This window comes from Nyctereutes procyonoides, unplaced genomic scaffold (genome assembly GCF_905146905.1).
Source record: "Nyctereutes procyonoides isolate TBG_1078 unplaced genomic scaffold, NYPRO_anot_genome, whole genome shotgun sequence".
In the NCBI taxonomy this organism is placed as follows: domain Eukaryota; kingdom Metazoa; phylum Chordata; class Mammalia; order Carnivora; family Canidae; genus Nyctereutes; species Nyctereutes procyonoides.
Window position 1 is genome coordinate 55,743,945 of NW_026575131.1, and position 23,766 is coordinate 55,767,710.

At 61.1% G+C, this 23,766-nt stretch overlaps 1 protein-coding gene across 1 annotated transcript; it reads left to right on the plus strand.

Moving 5' to 3' along the window:
• ZFR2 (zinc finger RNA binding protein 2) lies at positions 1-22,163 on the plus strand. Its single transcript, XM_055344367.1, has 18 exons — positions 1-132; positions 1,059-1,182; positions 1,595-1,813; positions 1,917-2,173; positions 4,721-4,903; positions 6,556-6,781; positions 7,814-7,971; positions 8,883-9,002; positions 10,527-10,651; positions 11,363-11,495; positions 12,161-12,348; positions 15,117-15,288; positions 17,877-18,015; positions 19,242-19,339; positions 19,546-19,641; positions 20,444-20,555; positions 21,065-21,162; positions 21,873-22,163. The coding sequence occupies exons 1-18, from the start codon at positions 1-3 to the stop codon at positions 22,050-22,052; spliced, it is 2,760 nt and encodes a 919-aa protein (XP_055200342.1). The 3' UTR covers positions 22,053-22,163.
• Positions 22,164-23,766: the final 1,603 nt, after the last annotated feature.

Here is a 23,766-nt window from a genome sequence, read left to right on the forward strand (position 1 = left end):
ATGACCCCACCGTTCCCTGCAGCCACCCAGCCACCCGGGCCTGTCACCCCAGCGGGATATGGCGGGTACCAGCTCCACTCTAGCCAGCCCCAGGAGCCCGCCCTGGCACCCACCATGGCCTCCTCCTACCAGGTATCAGCCTTGCCTTTCTTTGGCTAGCACTGTTGAAGACACGGATAACGTTGAGTGGGCATGCGCGCTGGGCAGCCCGTAGTGGCAGACAAATGGGGACACACACAGACTTACCTTCCTGCTCTTGTCCCTGCCCCTGACAGGCAGCAGGGGATGAGCTTGTGCTCATAGGGCACTTCTGGCACTGATGATGCCATCTCCTCAACTCAGAGCTCTGAGCCTAGACATCTGGCTGCTGCATTTCCACTTGGAATTGCCAACATGTCCCAAGCTGGGCATGGTCCAACCCCCGAGCCTCTGCCCCCCACCACATGTACCCCTGACGTCAGCGGGTGGTACCATGGGCTGCCCAGCTTGCAAAGCTCACACTGCCTGTTTCTGCCTTGTTCCTCCCTCCCTTGCATCTGAAACTCTCCCTCCAGGCCACCCCTAAACTCATACCCACCCCCGGGGCGCTGCCTGGCCTCTGCTGTTGTCCTTGCCTGCATGTTGACCTGTTCCACGCAACAGCCCGAATGCCCCTTGGCATGGCACCCAGACCCTCCTCGAGCCCCCGGCCCCACCTGTCCAGATGGCGTGTGCACAGCCCTGTGCTCTTACCGTCCTCTGGTCGGCAAGCCCACCTGCTGCCTCCGCGTGCCAGCCCTGGCTCACATGTGCGCTGCCTGTACTGCTCCTCCGAGGAGCTGTCACCAAGCTAGGCACTCCTCAGAGCATGTCTGCTCTCAGATGTTAACAGTTCCACGAGAGCAGCTGTGTCCATGTCACTGGTCAGTGTGTCCCCAGCTCCTGAAATGACCCAGTTCAGAGCAGGAGCTCAGGAACCATGTGAACGTGTGCCACTTGTGGGGCGAGCGAGGGCAGCCCTCACCCCTGCCCTGAGGGGCTTTCCCCTCCTCTGTGTCTCTCTGGTAACACCCTTGCAGGACAGTTACCGCTACGGACCGTCGGCAGGTGCCAGTAGCTACGGTAGCTACGAGGACGGACAGTGTCACTTGCCTGCCTCCAGCCAGCCGCAGCTCCCAGCCACCGCCACGCTCTGCCAGCCAGGTGGGCCTCTGCAAGGAGGCACTGGCCTTACGGTGCCAGGAGCTGCCGCGAAGTCGCACTTCAAACTTTGCAGCTTCAGAGGAGGGCCAGGGGTCCCGTGCATGTCAGGGCTATCTTCCCGGCCGGGGGGTGGGGCTGGTGTAGGACAGAGAGGGCAGGAAGGAAAGAGAGAGAACTAGAAGGGGCGCTAACCAGTTTCTTCCAAGGAGGTGAGTTCTGCTGAGGACTTGGAGTTTAGAGATGGAAGAGAGTGGGGCTCTGACCTTCGGCCAAGCTTATTAGACTTCCAGGGTGGTGTGGCAGTAGCGGCTGGGGCAGCCAGTTGCCACGGCCACAGGGGATGTGGCCGCCACTGTCTGCTGGGGGTCATTCCAAAGGGTGGCTTTGCAGAGAGACTCTGCTTGCCCCGCAGGGACTAAAGGAACTTCCATCCAGCCCAGCGGAGGGGACAGCCAAGCCCTACAACCAGCGGCCATGGCCAAGGCAGGGCAGCCACCCGGCACCCTGGCCTCGAGCTGCATGGAGAACTACACCTACCCGCTGGCGACCAGCACTCTGCCCGAGTCCTCTGTCTCTGCCCTGCCTTCCTACACCCCGACCTCCTACAGCCCCACCTCTGCCCCGGACACAGGTGAGACGTGCTTCCGGGCACGTGCAGGCACAGGCCATACTTCTAATAGTGTCCTTGAAACCAACCCGTATCCTCCTGTCTCCTTTTTCTCTCTGCTTCCTAGGACCAAGCTACCTGGGCTATGAAGCAGCGGTGCACTCGGCGGCTGGTCCTCACTGCCCCCCACTGCCACCCCTCCCATTCCCGGAGCCCCCAGGCTCCCTGTGGGGCGGCTCAGGGAGCAGTCCCAGTGCCAGTTCTGCCGGCAGCTTCTCTGGGAAGCTACTGGCTCCCCCCAAACTGCCGAAACCTAAGGGCGGCCCCAGGGAGCCCCCGCTTCACTACTGTGACATCTGCAAGATCAGCTGCGCTGGTCCTCAGGTCAGCTGCCATCCACCCCCACTGAGCAGGCCCAGAAGACCTTCTGGGGACCGTCCTGCCCGCTGTGGGCTGGGAGAGCCCCCTCCCCCACCTGGCTAACCAGACATCTGGGTCGTTGCCCCAAAAGGCCTGTTATTAAACTGGCAGTGTCAAGTGCACGTCAGAGTTGCCTTTCTGGTGTGCTGTGGAAGACAGAGGGCAGGCGTAGTAGCACTGACTGCTGGCGGTGGGAACGTGGTCTGGGGGTTCCCTTGCCTGAGTAGGCAGAGACGGACAGGGCCCCCTCTTCCGCACCCTGATGGGTCCGGTAGACGCAGTTCCAAGAGGCGCCTGGGGGTGGCGTGCCTTCGCTGCAGGGCCACCTAAGGAGGCCAGTGTGTGCTTGCCTGTGTCTGCCTGTCGGTGTCTAAGAGGGAGATCCCGCAGCCACACTCACGGATAACCCAGCTCTCACGCAGTCTGAGGTCATCAGACCCCAGGGCTCCCTCTTCACAGAGTACCTCATGCTAGTTTTGTTTTCTTTTTATTACTCTGAGAGAAAGCTGGAAATTGGAGGAGTGCGTAGATTCCAGGATGGCAGGCTATCGGGGTGCATGGGGAGCCCCCAGTACCCCCATCCAGCCCCCACCTCCCTGGCCAGGCTGGGGCCCTTTCCTGCCTCCTGCTTTCTTTACAGGCCTCTTGATTGAAACTTCTGTGCGCTCTTTCCACTGTAAAACACGTGCTCATTAAGGGGAGGTTAGTTTTCTCTGCTCCTGTCTTTACTTCTCTGCGGGATTTTTATTCTGCATCTCTGCGATTCTTGGGTCCTCTCACTTGCCAAACACAAGCCTCCACTCCTAATTCTAGGCCCTGCACAGCACTGTGTTGAGCGAGTGTGGGGCGCTCCCCCACGAGGGGGACACATGCCTGCTGCGAGGTTGGCACCTGTTGGACGTGCCATGTGCCACAGAAACTTGAGCTCTTGTCAATGCCAGCTTTTTTGCTAAGGTTAATAGCTCTCTTGAAATTGGAATTTTTGCTGAGAAAGCTGTGGGTTCAGAAGCAGGTGTAGATAATGACTCAGAGATGTCCCTGTACCCCCTGCCCCGACTTCCCCAAGGCCACCAGTTTCCGGGCTGCAGTCAGTATCACAACCAGGGTGGTGACATTGATGCGACCCATCCTCCTTATTCAGATGTCTGCAGCTTGTCGTGCACATGTGTACATGTGTGTGCATCTTGTTCTGTGCAGACTTAGCACCTGGGTGGGCCCCTGCATCTGCCGCCGCCACCTCGGGGACCTGCGTGTTCCCAGCAGTTACCTACCCCCGGCCCTTCACTCCCATCTGCTACATGTGCAGGGCTTCGTCCCTGGTACCTGGTCTCGGGGTGTCCTGAGGGCCTTTCTCAGTGGCCCCCAGTGGACTATGGGGCCCCCAGGACTATGGGGACTGTGGGTCCCCTATGTGGCCAAGGGGAGTCCTTGGAGCTGCAGGAGCACCAGACAGGCCTCTTTCCTGGTCTTTGTCTTCACACACTGAATGCATGTTGATGGTGGGAGGCCTGGTGGCAGAAAGACAGTTGCAAATGTTTCCTCTTACTTTGAGCTTCAGATTCTGCGCCCCACGTCCTGTAGGTCATTTCATCACCACCTCCATGTGTCAGGGGGAGGCCTGGGGCCCAGAACTGAGGAACTCAGACTCGCCACAGTGATGAAGCCAGAAGTTAGACCTCAGATGGTCGAAGTCGTGAGGGTTAACTGGTGTAGTTCATGTAGGAGCAGGCCGGAGCTGCCTTACTTGCTGTACTTACAGCGGCTTTCCCTTTAGCACCATGGAGTCCTTCCAGGCTTTTCTCTGCCCCACAGGCCTTTACCTGGGGGGTGCGTGCGTGCGTGCGTGCGTGTGTGTTCTGTTGCTCAGGTAAATGCTCATAAGTTTCCTGAGCTCCAGAGAGTTCCTCTCCTGCTCCTGTTGCTGGCTGCCTCCCATCTGCCCTGGAACTGGCCTGTGTCACTGGCCCATGTCACCAGGGCAGGCCGATTCTTGGCGAGGTGGCTGAGTAGGCCCAGTTAGAGCATGCTTACTGCAGCTGGCCTCATCTTAAGGACTCCCAGAGGGGAGTCTGGAATGCCCCGTAAGAGCTTGGTCACTTGCCAGACGCCATCAGATATTTCGGGCACGCTGGTGCAGCACGCACAGGCCGGTGACTCACGCAGCCTCCCTCACAGACCCCCCGGCGTGTTCGCCGCCTTCTGACAAGGAAGTGTGCCCTGTGTGATTCTGGTAGCATGTCTTGTGTGGTTCTTGAGGTCAGATTCTAAATAGCCAGCATGTTCCTTTGAAGTAGCCCCTGAAACTCAAGAAGGTCATTGATTTTCCGAGAAGAGAAAGAAAACTTATGTCTTTCAGGCTGAGCTTCTGGCCTGTTGACCAGGTCTAATAAAGTGGCACACAACCGTCTGGGTGGCCAGTGAACGGAGGGAGGGGAGCAGGAGGCCTGGGTCTCCCCCATCACGGAACTGCACACACGGGCCTCTCAGGCCGCTCTCACTCTCTGCCTGCAGACTTACCGCGAGCACCTGGAGGGACAGAAGCACAAAAAGAGAGAGGCGGCCCAGAAGGCGGGCACGCAGCCCAACGGCATCCCGTGCGGGGTGCAGGCACAGCTGCGCTGCAGCCTCTGTGCCGTGTCATGCACGGGGGCAGAAGCCTACGCTGCTCACATCCGGGGGGCCAGGCACCAGAAGGTAGGAGCCCTCATGCCCCCACAACGGTGGCCTCCCAGGGGGCAGCTGCCCACGACAGGAAGCTTTTCCTGTGGGGCCCATGCAGCTGCATTCCTTGGGATGTTCTAGAAGTTGTACCCGCCCCCTGGATCGAGGCCTCATTCATTCCCAGACCCCAGGGGAGACTGCTCTGGGCCTTAGGGATGTTTACCTGCTTATGGAAACGAGAGTTGGAACACAGATGAGGTCACACTGCATGTTCAGTTTGGGGTTCTGCTTTTTAAAAAGAAGTAGATCAAATGAATACAATTAAAATGGTCAAGTTCCCATGTCAATTTTGATAGCAGTGTTTTAATGGGTATGAGATTCTTTAACATCTGTGTTTTTTATATTTATTACTATGTTAATATCAACCTTTTCCTGTGGCCTTAAAGTGCCTGTATTATGTCAGGTTATGAGAAACTCAGTGGGATCCCCTTGGCTAGAGAAGGTAGAGAGACACCCACCTCTCTCCCTGGGGGGTCTGCCCTTGCTGGGCTCCAGAGGGAGCTTTTTGAAAAGCAGCAGCCCTGCCCAAAAGGTATTGTTAACCAGCTAGGTAATGCTCACTTGCAGGGGGTGTGCCCTGAAGGCAGGACGAGGAATGCCTGGTGGGACACCAGTCTGGCGCCATATAGTTAACAGGCAGGAGAGTTAGGGAGGCCCCCGTCTGTGGGCCCACACGGAACCCGCTCTCTGCTACCTCCTGCCCCTGGGGCCTCTGCTCCTGCCCTGTCCCGCTGCCGGCCCTCCTCCAGTTCCTGTTGCCAGCTGGGCCACCCCAAGGTCACCTGCCCAAGGTCCTGTGTTTTCCTCTCCCCTCCTCAAGGGCCTTGTCCTCAGCCCAGCCAGGGCAGGCTCTCAGAAGCCTGAGCAAACCCACAAAGCCCACAAAAGAAGAGAGCAGATACCTGGGGGAAGGGAAGCAAGCAAGCAGAGGAGTGGGAAGAGTGGGTACACAGGCCTGGCTGTGCGGGGCTGCAGCAAGAGAGCTGGGACCCAACAGGGCTGGGCTGTTCCAGGGGCCAAGGAATCCTGCAGCCAGCTCTGGGAGGAGGCAGGTCTGAGCTGTAAGTGTCAGAGCCGCGGCACCCAAGCCAGGGCTGAGGTGGTTGTCAGCAAAGATATTGCAGGTGGTGGGGTAGTCCGTGTAGTAAATGCATTGAGGGGGGTGCCGGGATGCCAAGAATAGGGTGTCACCAAATCCTACGTGAATCCGTGTCCCTGGACAGGGATGCACAGTCCCAAGGGAACATGGAGTGTATCCGTGCATGTGGACCGTCATACATCTTAGCAGGTGGTCCCTGTACCCATCTGGGGTGGGCACAGGGCTGCTGCTTGGGATGCCAAAAACAGCTCTGTCTTTCAGCTGAGACCATGCCGTTTGGACAGAGCAGTGGATGTCAGCAGCACAGGGTGTTGAGATGTTCTAGGTCCTTCCGGGGCATGACTAGTGGGCCTGGAAGCAGGAAGTGATGCTTGGGAGCCAAAGGCATGTCCCTGGGGCCTGGGATGGGACCTGCACCCCCCTTTCTCCAGGTTGCCTGCCTCCTACACCCACCCAGGTGCTCTTCTTTTAGGAGGTCTAATCAGACCTGGAGGTGGCCCTGACAGGGGGCCTGGGTCTGTTCCAGGTCCTCAAGCTGCACACTCAGCTGGGGAAGCCCATCCCTGCCATAGAACCAGTGCCAGGGGACTCCAGCTCGGCCCAGGCCACCTGTACCAGCAAGCCAGCCCCCCTCACCACGGAGAGTCCTTCCACGGCCTCTGCCAAGCCCACAGCCCCTGCTGGCCCCAGCATGTGCACCCTGAGCAAGCCAGCAATAGCCAAGAGACCAGCTTTGAAGGCCACGTGTGTGGGTACATGTCTGCGTGTCACAGCCTAATGCCCGTGCCCTGACTCACTCCTCATGCTGGAATTTCACAGAAGTGCTTGTCCCGTTAACTTGTGTGTATGTATACAGCCATCACATCTTTCCAGAGGAACTAAGCTCTGGATGGAGGGTGGGGATGGTGAGAGGCAGGCCTCTCCCGTATCCCGGCCACCTCTGGGCCACACCCTTGAGAGCCAGCATGGTGACAGCATGATTCACACCCCAGTGTTCAAGGTGAACAGAGCAGGCTCTGATGAGTTATGTGGGTCTTGGGGAGATTAAAGTGGGCTCCTGGGCCCCCCACCTGTGGTCCCACCTCCCCTGGGGGGGCCCGGGCAGTAAAGGCTGCCTGGTGGTGCAGATTGAGTGGCTAACAGCTAGGGTCGCGTGTGAGATGCTCAGTCCACGGCGTTGACCAGTTTGCCCTCCATGACTCTGGAAAGTAGGTTCTGCCGTAATCCTAGTTTGCAGAGGGAAAAAGAGAGGTGAGGTGAGGTCATGTACCTGGCCCTGGGCCCCCTCATACACAGCTCTTAGAGGTGAGATTCAGACTCAGATCTGGCCGACAGGTCTGCTCTCCACCTCCAGGCCTTGCCCAGGAAGGGGGAGGAGGACTTATTTTAAGCCTCAGCAGCTCTGTGTTTTGAATCACCACACAACATCGAAGACCAAACCAAAGAGCAGTGTGGTAACAAGACACGTCTCCCCTCTGAGGCCCAATGACTCTGCCTCACGGGGCTCAGTTGACCATGACCTTGGGTCCACCAGGACCTCCATCTTCGGGACCCAAGGGCTGCAGAGTTGGTGTGGCCGTGGGCTCCTTGGCAAGGGGCCTGCCTCCAGGGCCGCCCTGTGGATGTGTTCAGATTGGCACCAAACTGGCTGATGTCACAAGGGGGTGAATGGGCAGTAGGAGACCTCGGTTTGCATGGCGTTCCACCCTTCACACTAGCAGAACAGAAGCCGGCCCTGGTTCCCCGCTGGAGCAGGTCATGAGCAATCCAGCTTTTCTTTCCAGGGCCTTCCAAGCCGCAGGCAGCAGGCAGCAGACCCCCAGTGGGCAAGCGGGCACACCCCATACCAGACAGGCCTGGAAATCCACCCACCCGAGGAGGCTCTGCAGAAGCTTCTGGAAGCTGTGAGGCGCAGCCAGTGGGCCCAGGCTACGTGGAAGAGGTAACGCTGCCAGGCAGCTGCCGTGCCCTGGACCATCGGTGTGCACCCTGCTCTGCCTCTGGGCTGTGGTAGAGGACTCTGGCAGGGGTCAGGCTTTAAGACTGCACCCCAGTTCTCCATCTGACATGTACACATCTGTCCACGGGCAGACTCAGTGAACCATCTTGCAGAACTCACTGGAAGGTCCCTGCACTAGGTTTCAGACCCTAGGAGGAAGGCCTGAGACAGAGGCACAGGACTCTTGGCATTAGGAGCTGGTGTGTGGCCTCTGTGGCATCGCCCAGATGCCCAGAGCCCAAGCAGTGGCCCTGCACGGTCTGCCTTGAACAGCCTTCTAGATCCCAATTTGGAAGCCGCCTCCACTGGCCGCTTCCATAGTTCCCAGGCTCCCCCTCAGTGGCTGAAAGGGAGTGTGTGAGCATCACCATTTCTTCTCTTTGTTCAACCCATTCAGCCTCTTCTGTTCTGTCCCTTATAAAATAACCACACCAGATAGGAGTCCTGCCGTAGGAAGCCCCGTCATTTAGTAGTGGAGGAGATAAGGTGCATAAAAGCTGCAGGAAGCACGGAAGGGCCTGTGATGGGTGGAACTCGCCACAGAACAGAGGCAGGAGTTCTGCAGGACAGGGCCTGGGCCCCAGGTGTCTGCACCTGGGGTGGGGACGGAGGTGGGGGAAGGGGGTGGAGGCAGGGGAGACCCAGGGCACAGGAGGGTGCGTTGGTGACATGCTGGCTCCCCTGAAGGCCTCTTGGCAGGCAGGAAGCCAGCATGCAGGCCTGGACGGCTCCATTGTCCCTTATCAGGGCCTCCGGGGGAGGCTCAGTGCCCCTGAGGGGACCGGGGTCCCCCTGCCCGGGGACTAGACACACTGCGTGGGCAGCAGCCGACTCAGCAGGTCTGTGTGTCTCAGGTGTGCAATGAGGAAGGCAAGGTGATCCGGTTCCACTGCAGGCTGTGTGAGTGCAGTTTTGGCGACCCCACGGCCAGGGACACACATGTGCGGGGACGGCGACATCGGCTGCAGTACAAGGTATGTGGGGTTGACTGGCCAGGCTTCCCGCACCCCGCCCTGGCCCCCCGTCCTGAGTCTGAGCCCCTGCCGGGAGCTCCAGGCCCCATGGGCCTGTCAGGCGGTGTCCACACCCTCATTCCCGCTGCCTGGGGACCGTGGGAGGAGACCCAGCACTAGCTGTGTCTCCCGTGGTGTCTCAGCTCCTGCCAAGGAAGGTTTAGTGGTAAAACTCCGTGCCCGCTTATTGCGGGAGGGGGTCCTCGAAGCACATGGGATGGGCTCACAGATGCCGCCTCCTATCCCCAGGCTCTCAGCGTCTGTGTTCTCTTCTGGTTTCTACCAGGAGCCCCAGCTAGCGTGCGGGGCTGAGTGGGGAGCCTGGGGGGCAGGAGGATGTGACCCGGGCCCACAGATGTGGCAGGAGTGCTGGGCTGTCCAGGCTGAGTGTCTTCAGGGAGCCAGTCCTCCGAGGGCCCTGGGCAACAGGTGCTGAGGGCCTCCAGCGCCAGTGGGGCCTTCGTCCGTGCACTCCACTTCCCACCCAAGGGGGTGGCCTGTGGGCCTTTGTGCCCCATGGGCCCAGCCAGCGCAGCTGTCAGCTGCCCCCCTCAGCCTCCCTCTCACAGGTTTGCAGAGCGTGGGTCTTGTTACGTGTGCACATGGGTGACGAGCAAGCTTGTGCACAGCACACATGAGTGGCTCTCTCACAGGGCCCCTCCTTTCTAGCTGCTCTATTGAGACGTCACTCACACGCCACACAATTTGCCCATATAAAGGGTATGGTTTCATGGCTTTTACTACTGTATAATCACACACTGTGACCATTTCCTCTCTCTAGTTCCGGAACATTCCATCACCCCGAAATGAGGTCCCATCCCCATTAGCAGTCACCTGCACACACTGCTCCATGGGCCCCCTCCCCATCCGTGCAGGAGCCCGTCCTGGACGTGTCACACACATGGACTCACACCCCGTGGGGCCTCTTGTGTCTGGTTACCTCTCTGAGCGTCGTGGGCTCAGGGTCTGTCCCCGGGGTGGCATGTGTGGGCACCTCACTCCACTGTTTGCAGCTGAGGGATGTGCCTGCTTGGGGGGGACGTGTACACGTGGACCGTTGCTGGCAGTGAGTGCTCCCTAGACAGTGCTGTACTTTCTGGATGATGAAGGAAGAGAGAAGCTGCAACAGTATAGAAAACTCAGATTGCCGAATTTCACACAAATGGTGCTTCTACTGAATTTGCTTGATTAGAAATACGCACTTGGGGTTGGCTCTGCAGCGACCCATCCAGGGTCAGTGAAGTGTCTCAAGGTGGGGCCGAATGCCCTGCTTCCTTGGGTGGCCGCACCCGGGTGTCTGCTGGGCAAACTCCCCCTGGAAGCTCCCTGTTTTGTGGCTCCCAGTCCCAGGAGCCTTAGGACTCTGTGGGATGGAGCCCCGACTGTTGAGTCAGCACAGGAGGCTGTGGGCATGGGGGCTCCTGGGGCTCCCAGTGCTCATGGAAACGAAGGTCTCCTGTCTCACGGCCCTTCCTCCACTTTCAGAAAAAAGTGAACCCCGACCTTCCGATTGCACTGAAGCCCAGCCACAGAACCCAGAAGCTCCTGGAGGCCAGGCTGAGGAAGCAGAGGCAGCTGACCAAGAAGCGGCTTGAGGAGATGCGACGCTGGTACGTGGGGATGGGGTGCGTAGGGTCCCTGCCAGGCCGCCCCCACCCTCCCGAACACCCTCTGCTCGCTTCAGGCTTGAGGACCCGGGTGCTCACCCTTGAGAGGCTAGCAGGGGACACCACCCTTGGGGGAGACGGTCACACTGAGGATCTGTGCTACTGTCACATAATAAATGCGGAACAGCGCAGCCCCCGTGACCACGGGGCAGGTGCTCGGGGCCCCCATTCCTGGGCATGCTCTGTGTCTCCCTCTCTCCCCAGAGTCCCTCTGACCTCCTGTGTCCTGATCTCTTGTCTCCCCTAAATCTTAGTGTTCCTTGCGTCCCCCCTGAATCCTGGTGTCCCCTGAGCACACACACATTTGTTATGTCCCCCTTCACCATCTGGAGCAGTTTGGAAGCCTTTTCTGACCTAGTGTACGATTGATGGAAGATTTGGGCCGTGGCTGAGCTGGGGAACGAAGCCCTGGACATACCGGGGGCTGCAGCCGCCCCTGCCTTCCCCAGCTGCTGCCCTTGGCCTGTGTCCTCCCAGCCCACCTTGCCTCCATCTCCTGGGCTCTCAGGGCCCCATCGGGCAGCTGAGACCCTCCCTGGTGGTCCTGGAGCCGCCAGCCTTGCTGAGCCCCACGACCAGGTGTGGTTCTGATGTGACCAGCCGGTGGGGCCTACAGCCACTTGAGTACCCTGTTCGCCCCTGGTTCCCCGGCAGGCGCCACGAGCTGTGCAGGAGACGCCTGGAGGAGGGGCCCCAGGCCCAGGATGAGCACCCTGGACCCCCATCACCTGACCAGCACCCTCCTTCCCTCAAGAGCAGGCCAGGGGCGCCTGCCGGCTCAGCTCTGGTGGGTGGTGGCCTTGTCTTGGTGCCATCATGCCTCCCACGGTGGAGGCCCCGCAGACAGGTGACCCTCTCAAGCCCTCGCTAGGACCTGAGTTCTCCAGGGTGAGGGACATGACTTTGAACTGAAACCCCCCTAAGAGGGGCCCGGGGGTGGGAGCTGGCAGGGCCTGAGAGCCATAGCCTGCCCACCCCATCACCGGTCACCTGCAGGAGCCCCAGGCCCAGGCCCCACAACTGGCCACGGGAGTTCCTTCGGCTCCGAGGCCCGGCCCACCACCTCCCTCCAGAGCCCTTGGCGTCCGTCCGTGCAGGCTGGGCCTAGGCTTGGATGGGAGCCTTCGTTCCCACCTTGCTGAGGGGAAGAGCCCCACTGAGTTGGCTGAAAAGCCTCTGGCTCAGAAATGTAAGAATGTCACCAAAGGGGAGCCCTCTGGCCCCACACAGTCCCGCATCCCCGCTGTTCCACGCCTCATGGGTTCCTGTCCTCCCTTGGCCTGGCTCCCTGCTGCCACTTGCCTGTCACCCCCGAAGCCAGCCTGACTCCGGGGTTCCCTGTGGCCTTCTGCTGCATGTGCTGTGCTTCAGCAGGGCTAACTTCCTGTCGCCTGCCCACCGGGCGCCTGGGGCCTCGCAGCCAGCCTGTGACGTGCATGCCTTGCCCTGCAGTCCACGTGGCGGGAGACCAGCGATGACCGGCACATCCTGTGTAAGCACGCCGCCATCTACCCCACGGAGGAGGAGCTCCTGGCCGTCCAGAAGGCCGTCTCCCACTCGGAGCGCGCCCTCAAGCTGGTGTCTGACACGCTGGCCAAGGACAGCTCCCAGAGCCCGGAGCATGCGGGTGGTGAGCACAGGTAGTGGGGGCCACTCTCCGTTCCCAGGGCCCCGGGGTGACTTGGCGGGGCAGGGAGGTCCCCCCAGTGGGGAGGGTCAGGGTCCCGGATGGGACGTGGCTGGCTGGCAGGAGGGCAGAGGCAGCCTCACCCTGATTGGCTTTGAGCTCGCCCCAGTTTCTGGGGCTTTCCACCCGTGGGCAGAACATTCCCCAAACTGGCATTTCCTACGGAAGGTGCATCTAGAAATGTACTTCACGAAGGGCGAACCAGACTGTTCCTCTTCTGTGAAGTGGAGATTAGGGTGATTCTGACCCTCTTCTTCCTCTGGCCCCACCCCCGCTGGCGGGAGGATGCCCTGGAGCGCCCCCGCGTGAGTCACTATTCCGGTCGCTGTGACTGTGGGTGGGAAGGCCCCGCTGCCTGTGATCTGAAGGAAGTCTGCCTTTCCAAGGCCTTTCTCTCCGAGTGGCGGCTTCGTTTCCTTTTCAAGTTGTTTGTATGAGGCTAAAGTACTCCACGTTCGTGCGTATGGTCCAGCGGCACAGGGGACACTCACGGGTTGTGTGCCCATTGCCACCATCTGTTTCCAGAGCTTTTCCGCCCCCTCATGCAGAAATCCAGCCCTGGTAAATTGGCCACCCCGGCCCTGGCACCCACCACTGCACGTCCTGTCCCTGTGCTCGACCTGTTCCGGACACTGCACACACTTGCAAGAGGAACCCCCACAGGGTTGGTCCTTTTGCATCTGGCGGGTGCCACTCAGGAGCTTCTTGTTCTGCAGACTTGTGCCCTAGGAAAGCGCATGTGTGCCCCCCATGAGTGAGCTCCAGGGGGTCATCCTGACACAAACGCCCCCGGGTTCCAGGGCCTCCCCCAGGAGAGTGCCCTTCCTCCACCTCGAGTGCTGGTGGAAGCAGGGGTGCAAAGAGACGCGCTTTCTGTTCCCCACGGGCGTCCTCGTACAAGAGGGCAAAGTCCCATTCCAGCTTGTTGGGGATGTGCGCACGCCCACCATGCTCAGCTCAGGACCTGCAGATTTGTGTGGCCCCACGGCCATGAGTCAGCCTCCCCTAAACCTTGCAGCCGCTGTGTGCTCGAAGAACAAAACTCACCTTGGTCTTTTTAAAAAAAATTATTTTAAGAGAGTGCTCAGGGATGAGCTGGGGGAGGGGCAGAGGCAGAGGGAGAAGCTGACTGCCCGCTGAGTAGGGAGCCCGAGGCGAGATTCGATCCCAGGACCCCGGGATCTCGACCTGAGTGGAAGGCAGACCTCACCCACTGAGCCCCCCAGGCGCCCTGACCCCATTTTAAGCTTTCACTTGACATTTATGTCACGTCACGTGTTAGGTCATTGTTCAAAAACACGGATGTGCCTTCTTTACACGGGATCATAGTAGACAGTCATTTACTCAGCTGGGGGCAGAGAGTGTGTTCGTGTTTGGGGGTTTTCGCTTACTGTGGAGGGCCTGTCACATACACACGGTGAAGCCCTGGGGAACGCCTGGTGCCTGTCCCAGCTGATCCCTCAGAGGGGAGCTGAGAGGCCAGAAGCCCATCCTAAGCAGCGAGGGCTCTTGTTTGACTTAACAAAACCACAATGCCATTATATTTCAACAACAATCCTTCAACATCGTCAGATACACAGGGTTGAAATTTCCTGTTGTCCCACAGAGGTCAGACTGTGGGTTTGGGGGTGGTTTTGTTTTACAGTGGGTATGAATTAGGATCCGGACTGGTTGGCGAGCTCTGAGTCTCTGTGTCTGCAGCCCCCACCACCTGCCCCCGAGCTCTGCCCTCCGTGGACCTCGGCCCCTCTGCAGCCATCTCCCATCTGCGTGTTGCTGGTGGCCTCTCGGCCCAGGCCTCTCTGGCCACGTTGGGCTCCAGCGCACTGTGGTCCAGAAACCAACAAGAAATACATAAGTGGGGGCACCTGTGCGGCTCAGTTGGTTAAGTGTCTGAGTCTTGGTCTCCGGGTTGTGAGTTCAAACCCTGCACTGTGCTCCTCACTGGGAATGGAGCCTACCTAAAAAAGAAAGAAAAAGAAATACATAAATGGATTTGTAAAAATTGGAGCCCCTCCTATCCCAAGAAGTGTCAAACCAAAGGGTGGCAGCTCCTGAGCCGAGGCAGTGATTTGGTGAGGGGCGGAGGCAGAGGCCCACGGAGGGAGTCAGCGAGGCCGCGAGGGAGAGGGTGGCGGCTGGGAGGCCTCAAGCCGGCCTGGGAGAAGCTGGTGTGTCCCCCACCTGCAGAGGGGCTGCGCTGGGCAGAGGCAGTAGTCAGGTTCACACGGCAGCAAGCAGGCCAGGCCTTCAGAGGGCCGAGCAGGGACCTGCGTCAGGCCGCTGCAGGTGGGGCGCCCCTGGCCTCGGGACCTGGGCCTGAGGGGAGAGGGCAGGCTCCCGGCAGAGCACCTGGCAGGCCTCCCAGCCAAGGAGCTGAGGTGGGGGTGCCGTGACCCCAGAGACACTTGGAGGGGACACACAGCCAAGGGCCTGTGTGGGTGGCGCCCGCCGGTGACCAGGGCCCACGGGGATGGCCTTTGGGGGCCTTTGTCAGAGTGCAGATTATCCGGAAGGAGTAACAACCGCCAGCCCTTACTGAGCACGTGCAGCCCAGCAGCCTTGTCCCCGGGGCATGTGCCCATTTCACAGGTGCGGAAGCTGAGGCAGAGACTTGGCAAGGAGCCCGTGAGTGCTGGAGCCAGGGACCCCGGCGGCAGTGCCTCCTCCCCACCCCCCTAGCCCCGCGGGTCTCACACCTCTGTGGGCTTGTCTTCGCAGCGGCGGCTCCTCCTCAGCTCGGGTCCTGAAGGGCGTGATGCGGGTTGGCCTCCTGGCAAAGGGCCTCCTCTTGCGGGGAGACAGGACGGTGCAGCTGACCCTGCTCTGCTCGCAGAAGCCCACTCGCGCCTTGCTGCGGAGAATCTCGGAGCAGCTGCCCCGCCAGATCCCGGTAAGAGCCTCAGCTCCGCCCGTGGGCTCCAGGCGGGATGACTTGTTTCCACGCGGTTCTAAGAAACAAGAGGCTTGGCTGTTAGACGCAAACCAGGTTGTTTTCATTAAAAGGTTGACAAGAGGGGGAGGAACGCCGGGGTTCCTTCCTAAGGTGACTTCAGGGTAAGTCCCAGCAACAGCGTCCCGTCGCGGCAGTGCTGACTTACCAGCCACTGCGGGGGCAAGGGGAGCCGAGAACCTTACGGGGCCCTTTGTGCTGGGGCAGCCAGAGCGGTGTCTGGGGCCAGCGGGAGGCGGCCTGGGCTCCTGGGACTTTCTCCCCAGAAACAATTGCGGGAGGACTGAGGTGGCCTTGTGATCTAAATGGATCATCTCAGGCTAAAAAAAATCAGTTCCGGGGTGTGTGTGTAGGGGCCCTTCCTGGTGTGTCAGCCTCCGATCCTGGGAGAATCCCGCATGGGGGCCGCGCAGAACCCGGCACATCTCCACTCTGGTCAGGACGCACAACCAGGGAGCACGAGAGCAAGCTAACCTCCAGCGTGTCGGTAAAGAAGTGAAAGCCTGATGCCAAGGAGGGAGCACTGGCGGGAGCGGGGAGGCACATCACACGGGGTGGTGGGAGGCCTGCGTCCCGATGGGGTGGAGCGCTCGAGGCAGGAGCTAGAGACCGGGGTGGCCTTGAAAGGTGGGGGACCCTTCTACAGTGTTCCCTGTAGAAGGACCTGCATCTGCAGTGGCCGCGGGGCAGGTGTGCCCGAGCACACGGGGGCCTGGATCACACCACTTCCCTGGAAGTGGGAAGACAGGAGGGTTCTGAGCAGAGGAGTGACGTGCCCCCACTTGGCCACGTAAATACTCGTTTCTGTGGCTCAGCCGGTTAGGCGTCGGACTCTTGATCTAGGCTCAGGTCATGATACTAGGGTCATGGGATCGAGCCCTGCAACGGGCTCGGTGCTCAGCAGGGGATCTGCTTGAGGTTCCCTCTCCCTCCTCCTCTGCTCTCCCCCGCCCCTTGTATGCCCACATGAGTGGGCTCAAGCTCACTCACTCTCTCTCATAGTTAATCTTTAAGTAAATCGGTAAATACTTGTTTCCTTCACTGTAGTCTCCAGCTCACTACTGCAGGGGTGCAAGCATGGCTCACGTGCAGCCCCACAAGGATGGCCTCGGTCATGGGCAGTGCGCCCCACTCCAGCGGTGTGGACTGGCCGCTGGAGCCACCTCAGCAGGAGGCCCTGAGCAGAACACGGGAGCGGGCAGGAGGAGGGTGCGTTTCAGGGCCAAGAGTGGCCTCAGGCGTATATGCAGGTGGTGTCAGAGGGTGATGGACGCTGGGTGCTGGGTGCACAGCTCCGTGCTGCAGGCCCCAGGCACCCTGAGGTGGGCCGTGGTCTCCCTGGTCCCCACACGAAGACGTGGAGATGTGACGGGGAAGCATCTGAACCCACCGCCTGACTCGGGCTCGTCTGTGCTGGCCAGGTGGGGGCCAGACGGCTTAGCTGGGGTGTGGAGCATGTCCAGGGGTGCAGACACGGCTGCCTGAAGCTCCAGGCCAGCTCGGGAGCACCCTGCCCAAACAAGGCGAGGGGCGCAGTAAAGCCTCTTGGGGCAGTGGGCGCTGCACCAAACATGCCTCGGTTGTGAAATCTCCCCGGAGGCCCTGCGTGTGAGGGTGGCTGGCTCAGGGGCCCCCCCAGTGAGAGGCGGGGGCTGTGCCTGGGCCCCTGTGGCAGGTAAGGGTGGCGACCAGAGCCAGAGGGCGCCTGGGTCTTGCCTGGAGGCAGGACATGGAATGGGCTCTCCCCACGCTTCCCTGGTATGCCCACCCTGGAGCTTGTTAGACCCGCTAAGTGGTCTTGCCGTTCTCACTGGGCAGCACCTCTTGGGTCCAGTTGCGTAAGCTTGCTTAAGGAGCGTCGCCGTGTCGTGTGGCCGATGAGCATTTCACTGCTGTCCGTTCATCACTTGAGGGCCCCGCCCGTGTAGTTGGACAGTCAGGCCGTTTCCGGTGCGCTGTGTTACCAGCGAGGAGATGACCTTGTATGCATGTGAGAGCTTCTCCCAGGGGCAGAATTGCTGGGCAACGTGAGGCCAGATGCTTCTGGTGCATGTCTCCAGATCAGCCTCTGCCAGCAGTTTATGGGTGCTTAAGGGGTTTGCCAGCCAGGCTGCCCCTCAGACTTCTTGAGGTTTGTCCTCACGGGTGACAATGGCACCTCATTATAGTTTTAATTTGCTTCGTTCTCACCATGGGAGGAACCTGTGTTGTTGTGTAAAGAGGGTCCTTTCTGTTTCTTGTCCACAAACTGCCTGTTAGGTTACTCACCAGTTTGTTTCTTTAATTGGATTGCTCATCTTGTTATTGAGCTGTGGGCATTCTTTACATATGAAGGTACCTACACGTAGGATCCATTATCTGTACGCATTGCTACATATTTGTGCCCCCGCAGGGTGGGGGCGATGTCTCGGTCCCTTGGAGGTTCCAGACGTCCAGCCCGGGACTTGTCACTCGACTCCATCCTTGCTAGTCTCCCTGTGCTTCTCAGCTGCAGTGACACGGACTCCTGTTGCCTTTGCACCTCACAGATGGTGACAGAAGATAAGTATGAGGTCTCCTCTGACTCTGAAGACAGCGTCATCATTTCCTCCTGTGAGGAGCCCAGGATGAAGGTCACTGTGTGTGTCACCTCGCCCCTGATGCGGGAGGACTCCTCCGTGGACCAAGGTGCGGCCGGGCCCCTGCGTCCCACCCGCTCCCCACACTCACTGGTGGCTGAGGGCAGCATCTGCCTGTGTGAGGGTGGGGTGGGGGCTGCAGCCAGGGGCCCCCTGGCTCTTCTGTCAGCCCTGGATGCTGCCATCGGAGAAGAGCTGGGCCTCAGGGCGGCTGCCGACAGACACGGGCCCACAGCTGGTCGTTCCTTTATTTTTATTTCTTAAAGATTTTGTTTATTTATTCCTGAGAGACGCAGAGAGAGAAGCAGAGACACAGGCAGAGGGAGAAGCAGGCTCCCTGCAGGAGGCCCGATGTGGGACTCGATCTCGGGACCCCGGGATCACACCCTGGACTGGAGGCAGACGCTCAAATGCTGAGCCACCGGGCATCCCAAGCTCCGGTCATTCCTAAAGCCCCTTCTGCTTGTTTTGTCAGAGCTGAGGACCCCGAACGTCTCACACTGTTCTTTAAATCGGTTCACTTTTGTCACTTTAATTTTTTAAGAGTGGCACCGTTGAACTGTTGGTGGAAAACATTACCAGCTGTCACATTCATCTAAAAAATAAACTCGGGGATAAACCACCATTAAATTGTAGCTGAAGGCCCCATGAGGCTTTGCTCCAGCACACAAACAAGGGGCAGACGGGGCAGGTCGGGAAGTGTGGACGGCCCAAGGCCACTAACGGCGCAGGCTGGAGGGCGTCCCCTGCGTCCCCAGGGGTGTCTGGGCCCTGGCTGGCGGTCACCAGAGGGGGTGTCAAAAGCCCCCTCCTCGCACACACCCCTGCCGCCTCCGTCTCTGCCTGAGAGAGCGGTTGGCCTGACACCCACCGTGGGGACATCTATGCACAAGTGACGTGGGTCCCACTGCTGACCTCTGTACCGGGGCCTCCTGGGGTGAGGAGGGCGCGTGTGAAGCAGCAGTCAGAGGGTGTCTCCCCGACGCCGGGCCTTTGCCATCAGCGGTGGCATCTGTTTGAATCTGACCCTCCTGCTCCCTTGTTGGGATGCACTTGGAAGTGTCTGGAAATCTGGCTTCATTTATCGTTTTCCACCTGATGTGGAATTTGCTCACCACGGGACTGGGGGCTGGAGTTTCCCCTCGAAACCACAGGGGAAGAGGATTGTCTCTGGCCCCTGCAGTGTCTGGAGGAAGGTGGCCGGTCTGGGGCCCTGGGAGGCAGGGGGCAGGATGAGGGGTAGGGGCACCGTGCCCACATGCCCTTTCCTTCTAGAAGGAGTGCAGGTGCCTCAGCCCAACCCCGACGACGTCCTGAGCCCAGAGAAGTGCCTGCAGTCACTGGCTGCCCTCCGCCACGCCAAGTGGTTCCAGGTCAGGGGGCAGGGGCAGGGGGCCACGTGGGTCTGCCCCACCATGCAGGAGAGCGGGCTCTGAGTACAACCATGAAGGGCAGCGTCTGACGGCGGCTCCCTGCCTGGCGTCGGCCCATGTCTCCTGGCCAACATCCCCGGGCCGGCCCTTGTTCCCCACGCCTCACAGCTGGCTCCCTGAGCTCACGGGCGCCTCTTCCCCCAAAGGCTCGAGCCAGCGGCCTGCAGTCGTGTGTGATCGTCCTCAGGGTCCTTCGTGACCTCTGCCAGCGTGTGCCCACGTGGGGCGCCCTGCCAGACTGGGTGAGGCATCCCCAGGGGCCCCGTTTTGTCCCAGACAGATGCTCCCCGTCCCAGGGCTGGGCTTTTCAGAAAGGGGCCCACTGAAGCCCGAGCAGCCAGGGAAGGTGGATGGGGGGCATGCCTCAGGGGTCCCTTGGGACCAGGGGAGGCCTGCCACAGAGCACCTTAAACCCACTGCCTCGCACACAAAACAGGAGCCTGGCCCGCGCCCTCCCTCCTCTGACACCCCCCGGCAGTCACCCTGGAGCCCATCGTGGGGAAGCGGGGAGAAGACACCACGGGGTGCACGTGTGCCCAGGCCCCGAGGTGCCGTGTTGCGAGACCCCCAGCCCCCTGCCCTCTCTGGGCTACTCCCTGCCTCACACCCTCCTTTGGGATCGCGCCACACCCCTGCACCCAAGGGCGGGTCTGAGTCTGTCCCTCCCTCGTTTACTTTGGGGACAAGTTTTTCTACTTGCAGTTCTGCCCCCGAAGCCCTTCCCCACGCCCAGCCCCGGGCCTTAGCCACCAGGGTTCTCGTGCCCCCTCCCCAACCTCCACTTCCCGCCGTGTCCAGGGGGGCACCGCTCTTTACACCACCCTGGGGTGGACACGGGGTCCACTCTGAGAGGGCTAAATGCGGGAGGGTCACAGAGGGTGTGACGGGGGCAGGAGGCCAGGCTCCGGGGAAGGGTGGGCAAGAGGCAGAGAGCTGGGCGGGGTGGGGGGGCCTCTCGGCCCAGGGTCGGCTCTTGTTGGGGTGGGAGCCCGCGGCCCAAGCACTCTCTTACACCTCAGTGTCTGTCCTGTCCCCGCAACCCAGGCCCTGGAGCTGCTGGTGGAGAAGGCTCTGAGCAGCGCATGTGGGCACCTGAGCCCTGGGGACGGCATGAGGCGTGTCCTGGAGTGTGTGGCCTCGGGGACACTCCTGCCAGGTCAGTCCCACCAGCCGGAGCCCAGAACGCTAGAGCACGTGGCAGGTGCAGAGGGAGCTGCTTACACAGGCTCAGGACGGCGCCTGCGAAGGAGAGCGGGAGGGGCCGCACAGCCCTGTTCTCAGGGGCCCCCCTGTGTCGGGAGAGCCCGGGGAATCTTGCCCAAGGAAATAACCGGCGGGACAGTGGGCTGCACGCCGAGGTGCTCACGCGGCCTATGTTATGGGTGCTGAAGGCGTCCCCATACCCACTGCAACGTTGAGGTGTTAGATGCAGAAATGGGGTTTCCTGGTCCTTCTGGTGCTGCGGGATGGTGGCAGGTTAAGAGAGAGGAGAAGTGATGCTGTGGGCCCGTCCTGTGGGCCCTTCATGTCACTGCAGTCACAGGTGCATGGGAGGGCAGGGGCGGACCCCCTGGAACCTGCCTGGGCCCCCGCATGGCCCCGTGGCCATGGCAGTATTTCACCAGGGTGCTCTCTCCATCACTGCCCCCACCTCCCCTCACCAAGATGGGCCTGGGCTCCAGGATCCCTGCGAGAGAGACCAGAGGGACACCCTCGAGTCCATGACCCCCCAGCAGCGCGAGGACCTCACGGCCACTGCCCAGGTAGGACAGCCAGTCTCTGCGGCACACATGGCTCTGAGTGGAGTCCAGCCCCAGCAGGCGGAGGGTGGCACCCAGGTCCCAGCAGGGCTTGGTGGTTCCACAGATGGTTTGGGGCTCTCCCTCCCCCCCTTCCCTTTGCGGAGATGGGTGGCCTGCAGGTGGCAGGACCCTTCCCAGGAGCAGGACAGCCCGGCTGCCATGGCGACGAGGCACCCACCTGGGCCCTTGCTGGCTGGGACTTCCCTGGGCGCCCCTAGGCCCCCCTCCCTGTGCTGTGAAAATACCCAGCCATGGCCTCGAGCTCAGCTGACCCCCAGCACAGCCCCCGCCTGTGGTTTCCCTTTCCTCGGCGAGTTTATTTATAAGAAGATCTCCTAGTGGCACACAAACCGCATCGGGCCTGGCACTTACGAATTGCCCCTGACAGGAAGAGCCAAGTTGCTCTGGATCAGAGGCAACAGCAGAGGCAGTATTTGGGGTCCCTGCGGGGAGGCCGGAAGGGGCTGATGCCCCAGGGGCTCCCAGGCAGCGTCCTGCCATCAGCGCCCGGCGAGCCCCCCACACCTCTTCACGCCTAGTGTGCCCTGGGCTCTGTGGTTGGTGGAAGGCTGCTGTCAAGGACACCCCTGGAGCCCCTGTCCCCGCGGTGGGCTGGGCCGGGGCTGCGGCAGGGGAGGCCGCGGGTGGCCTGACTGGCTCTCTGCCCCCAGCACGCCCTGCGCCTGTTGGCCTTCCGGCAGATCCACACGATCCTGGGCATGGAGCCGCTGCCACCCCCCAGGAGCAGGCCAGGGCCGCGCTTCCGGAAGAGGCTGCGGGAGGAGGTTGTGGCCTCGGAGTGCGAAGTCCAGAGGAAGCAGGGCGGGCAGGGCAGAGAGGGACCTGCGTGAGCAGCCTCACCCCTGCGAGTGACATGACACATGTCCCCGCAGCCGGAGGACAGTCGTGTTTTCCTTTCCAGAAACGCTCCGTGGGTTTCTTTAAAAACAGTTGTGCTTAGATCTTCAGTGAAACCCCCTGTTGGGAGTGAGAGCCATCTGGGGCAGCCCTGCCAGCCCAGGCCCCCCCTCACCCCACCCCCACCCCCGGCCGGTAGGAGGTACAGCACGGGGATTGTAAACCCTGGTGTTTCTCACTGGCTTTCAACTCGCCCGGTGGCCTGCTAGGCACGTGGGGTTCGGGAGCGCTTCCTTGGGATGCTCCAGCCGTGCAAGGACTGGAAATCAGGCGGACAGGGCCCCTTGGTGGGGGAGGCAGGCCAGGGAGCACTGGGGGGTGGGGAGTGAACCCGAGGCGCTGCCAGGCCCAGAGCCGGGCTCCTCAGGCCCAGCCTGTTGCTGACCCAGCCGACCCCTCCAGACCCCCAGCCTAGAGAAGCCCCCGACCCCAAAGCCAGAGGCCTGCAGGTCTGAGCTGGGCTGGTGTCTCCCCCACCCCACCGACGTCAGCCCTCAGGGAGGGTGGTGAGGATGCAGGCTGGGCACCCCCTCGCCTCCCAGCCGCATCCGTGACCCAGTGTGCCCTGACCCCTACTGCCGAGTGCCTTCTAGTAATGCTGCCATGTGCAGCTTCTCATTCGAGGCTGGGCCTTGCCCTCGGCCCCACTCACGTGCAGCTGTGGGTGGGCCCAGGGCGGGGCCTGGTGCAGGAGCGCTGGTGGACGTGGGGCACCCCCCAGCCCCCGCCCGCCCTGGCAGGCCTCCCTGTGCTCGGGGGTTCTGACCAGCTGCCCCGTGACCCTGAAGGAGAAAAGTCTACAGTCACTTGGTCCTTTTGTTTCACCTCTTCGTTTAGGGGACAGTCTGAGTGTGGCTTCGTGTCTCATGTCCTTGTAGGGCTACCCCAGAGTTTGTGGGGAGCGGGGAGTAAATAAACAGCATCTTTTGCTGTGCACTGTGCAGTCCTTTGCTCGGGGTACAGGCGCGCCTGCGGGGCCCCCCCACTGCTCCCTCGGGGCTCCGAGCAGGGGCACCTGACCAGCCAGCATTGGCCTCTGGGACTCAGGCCTCGAGTGCGACCAGTGGGGAGGTCTGAGGAGCTGGTGCTTCCTGGAGGCTGCACCCTGACGTGTGGTCCCTCAGGCCATCCCCACACTTGGGGACCCTGCCCCAGAAGCACTCCTCTCACACCTGCCCCACGGCTGCTCAAGGAACCCGTCTTGTCCTGGTCCCAGAAATGAACAGTGGGGCCATCAGCACGACGGTCGGAGGCCCAGAGGGCTTCCTGGAGGAGGCGGCGGCCAAGCGGGGTTGGTGGGGTGGGGGCTCTCTGCCTGCACGTCTCCCACCAAGAGTTTGCTGGAGTTTTCCCAAATCCTCACTGCAGACCTCCGGGGGGGGGGTAGGGGGGCTCACATGGGGAGACCTGGTCACGGGCTGAGCTGCTGACAGCCTCAAGCCAGGGTGCCCTGGGCAGTGGCTCAGGCAGCAGGGAGGGGCCCGGAGGGGAGGGGGCACGGTGTCCAGCGGGAGTGGCCCTGTCGGAGCACGGGCAGGGCGCATGCCAGCCAGGATGGGGAGGTGCCAGGACCCCCTCTCAGAGCCTGGCCGGGGGGCCATCAGCCCCTCGGGGAGAGGGCGAGCCTCATTGTAGCCAGCCCGCGCC

Bases quoted from the DNA above. Each gene is read 5' to 3' on its own strand.
- ZFR2 (XM_055344367.1), top strand. From the start codon at position 1: ATGACCCCACCGTTCCCTGCAGCCACCCAGCCACCCGGGCCTGTCACC. The intron at 1,814-1,916 runs GTGAGACGTGCT...TCTGCTTCCTAG, and splicing joins CACCTCTGCCCCGGACACAG to GACCAAGCTACCTGGGCTAT. The intron at 21,163-21,872 runs GTAGGACAGCCA...CTCTGCCCCCAG, and splicing joins ACCTCACGGCCACTGCCCAG to CACGCCCTGCGCCTGTTGGC.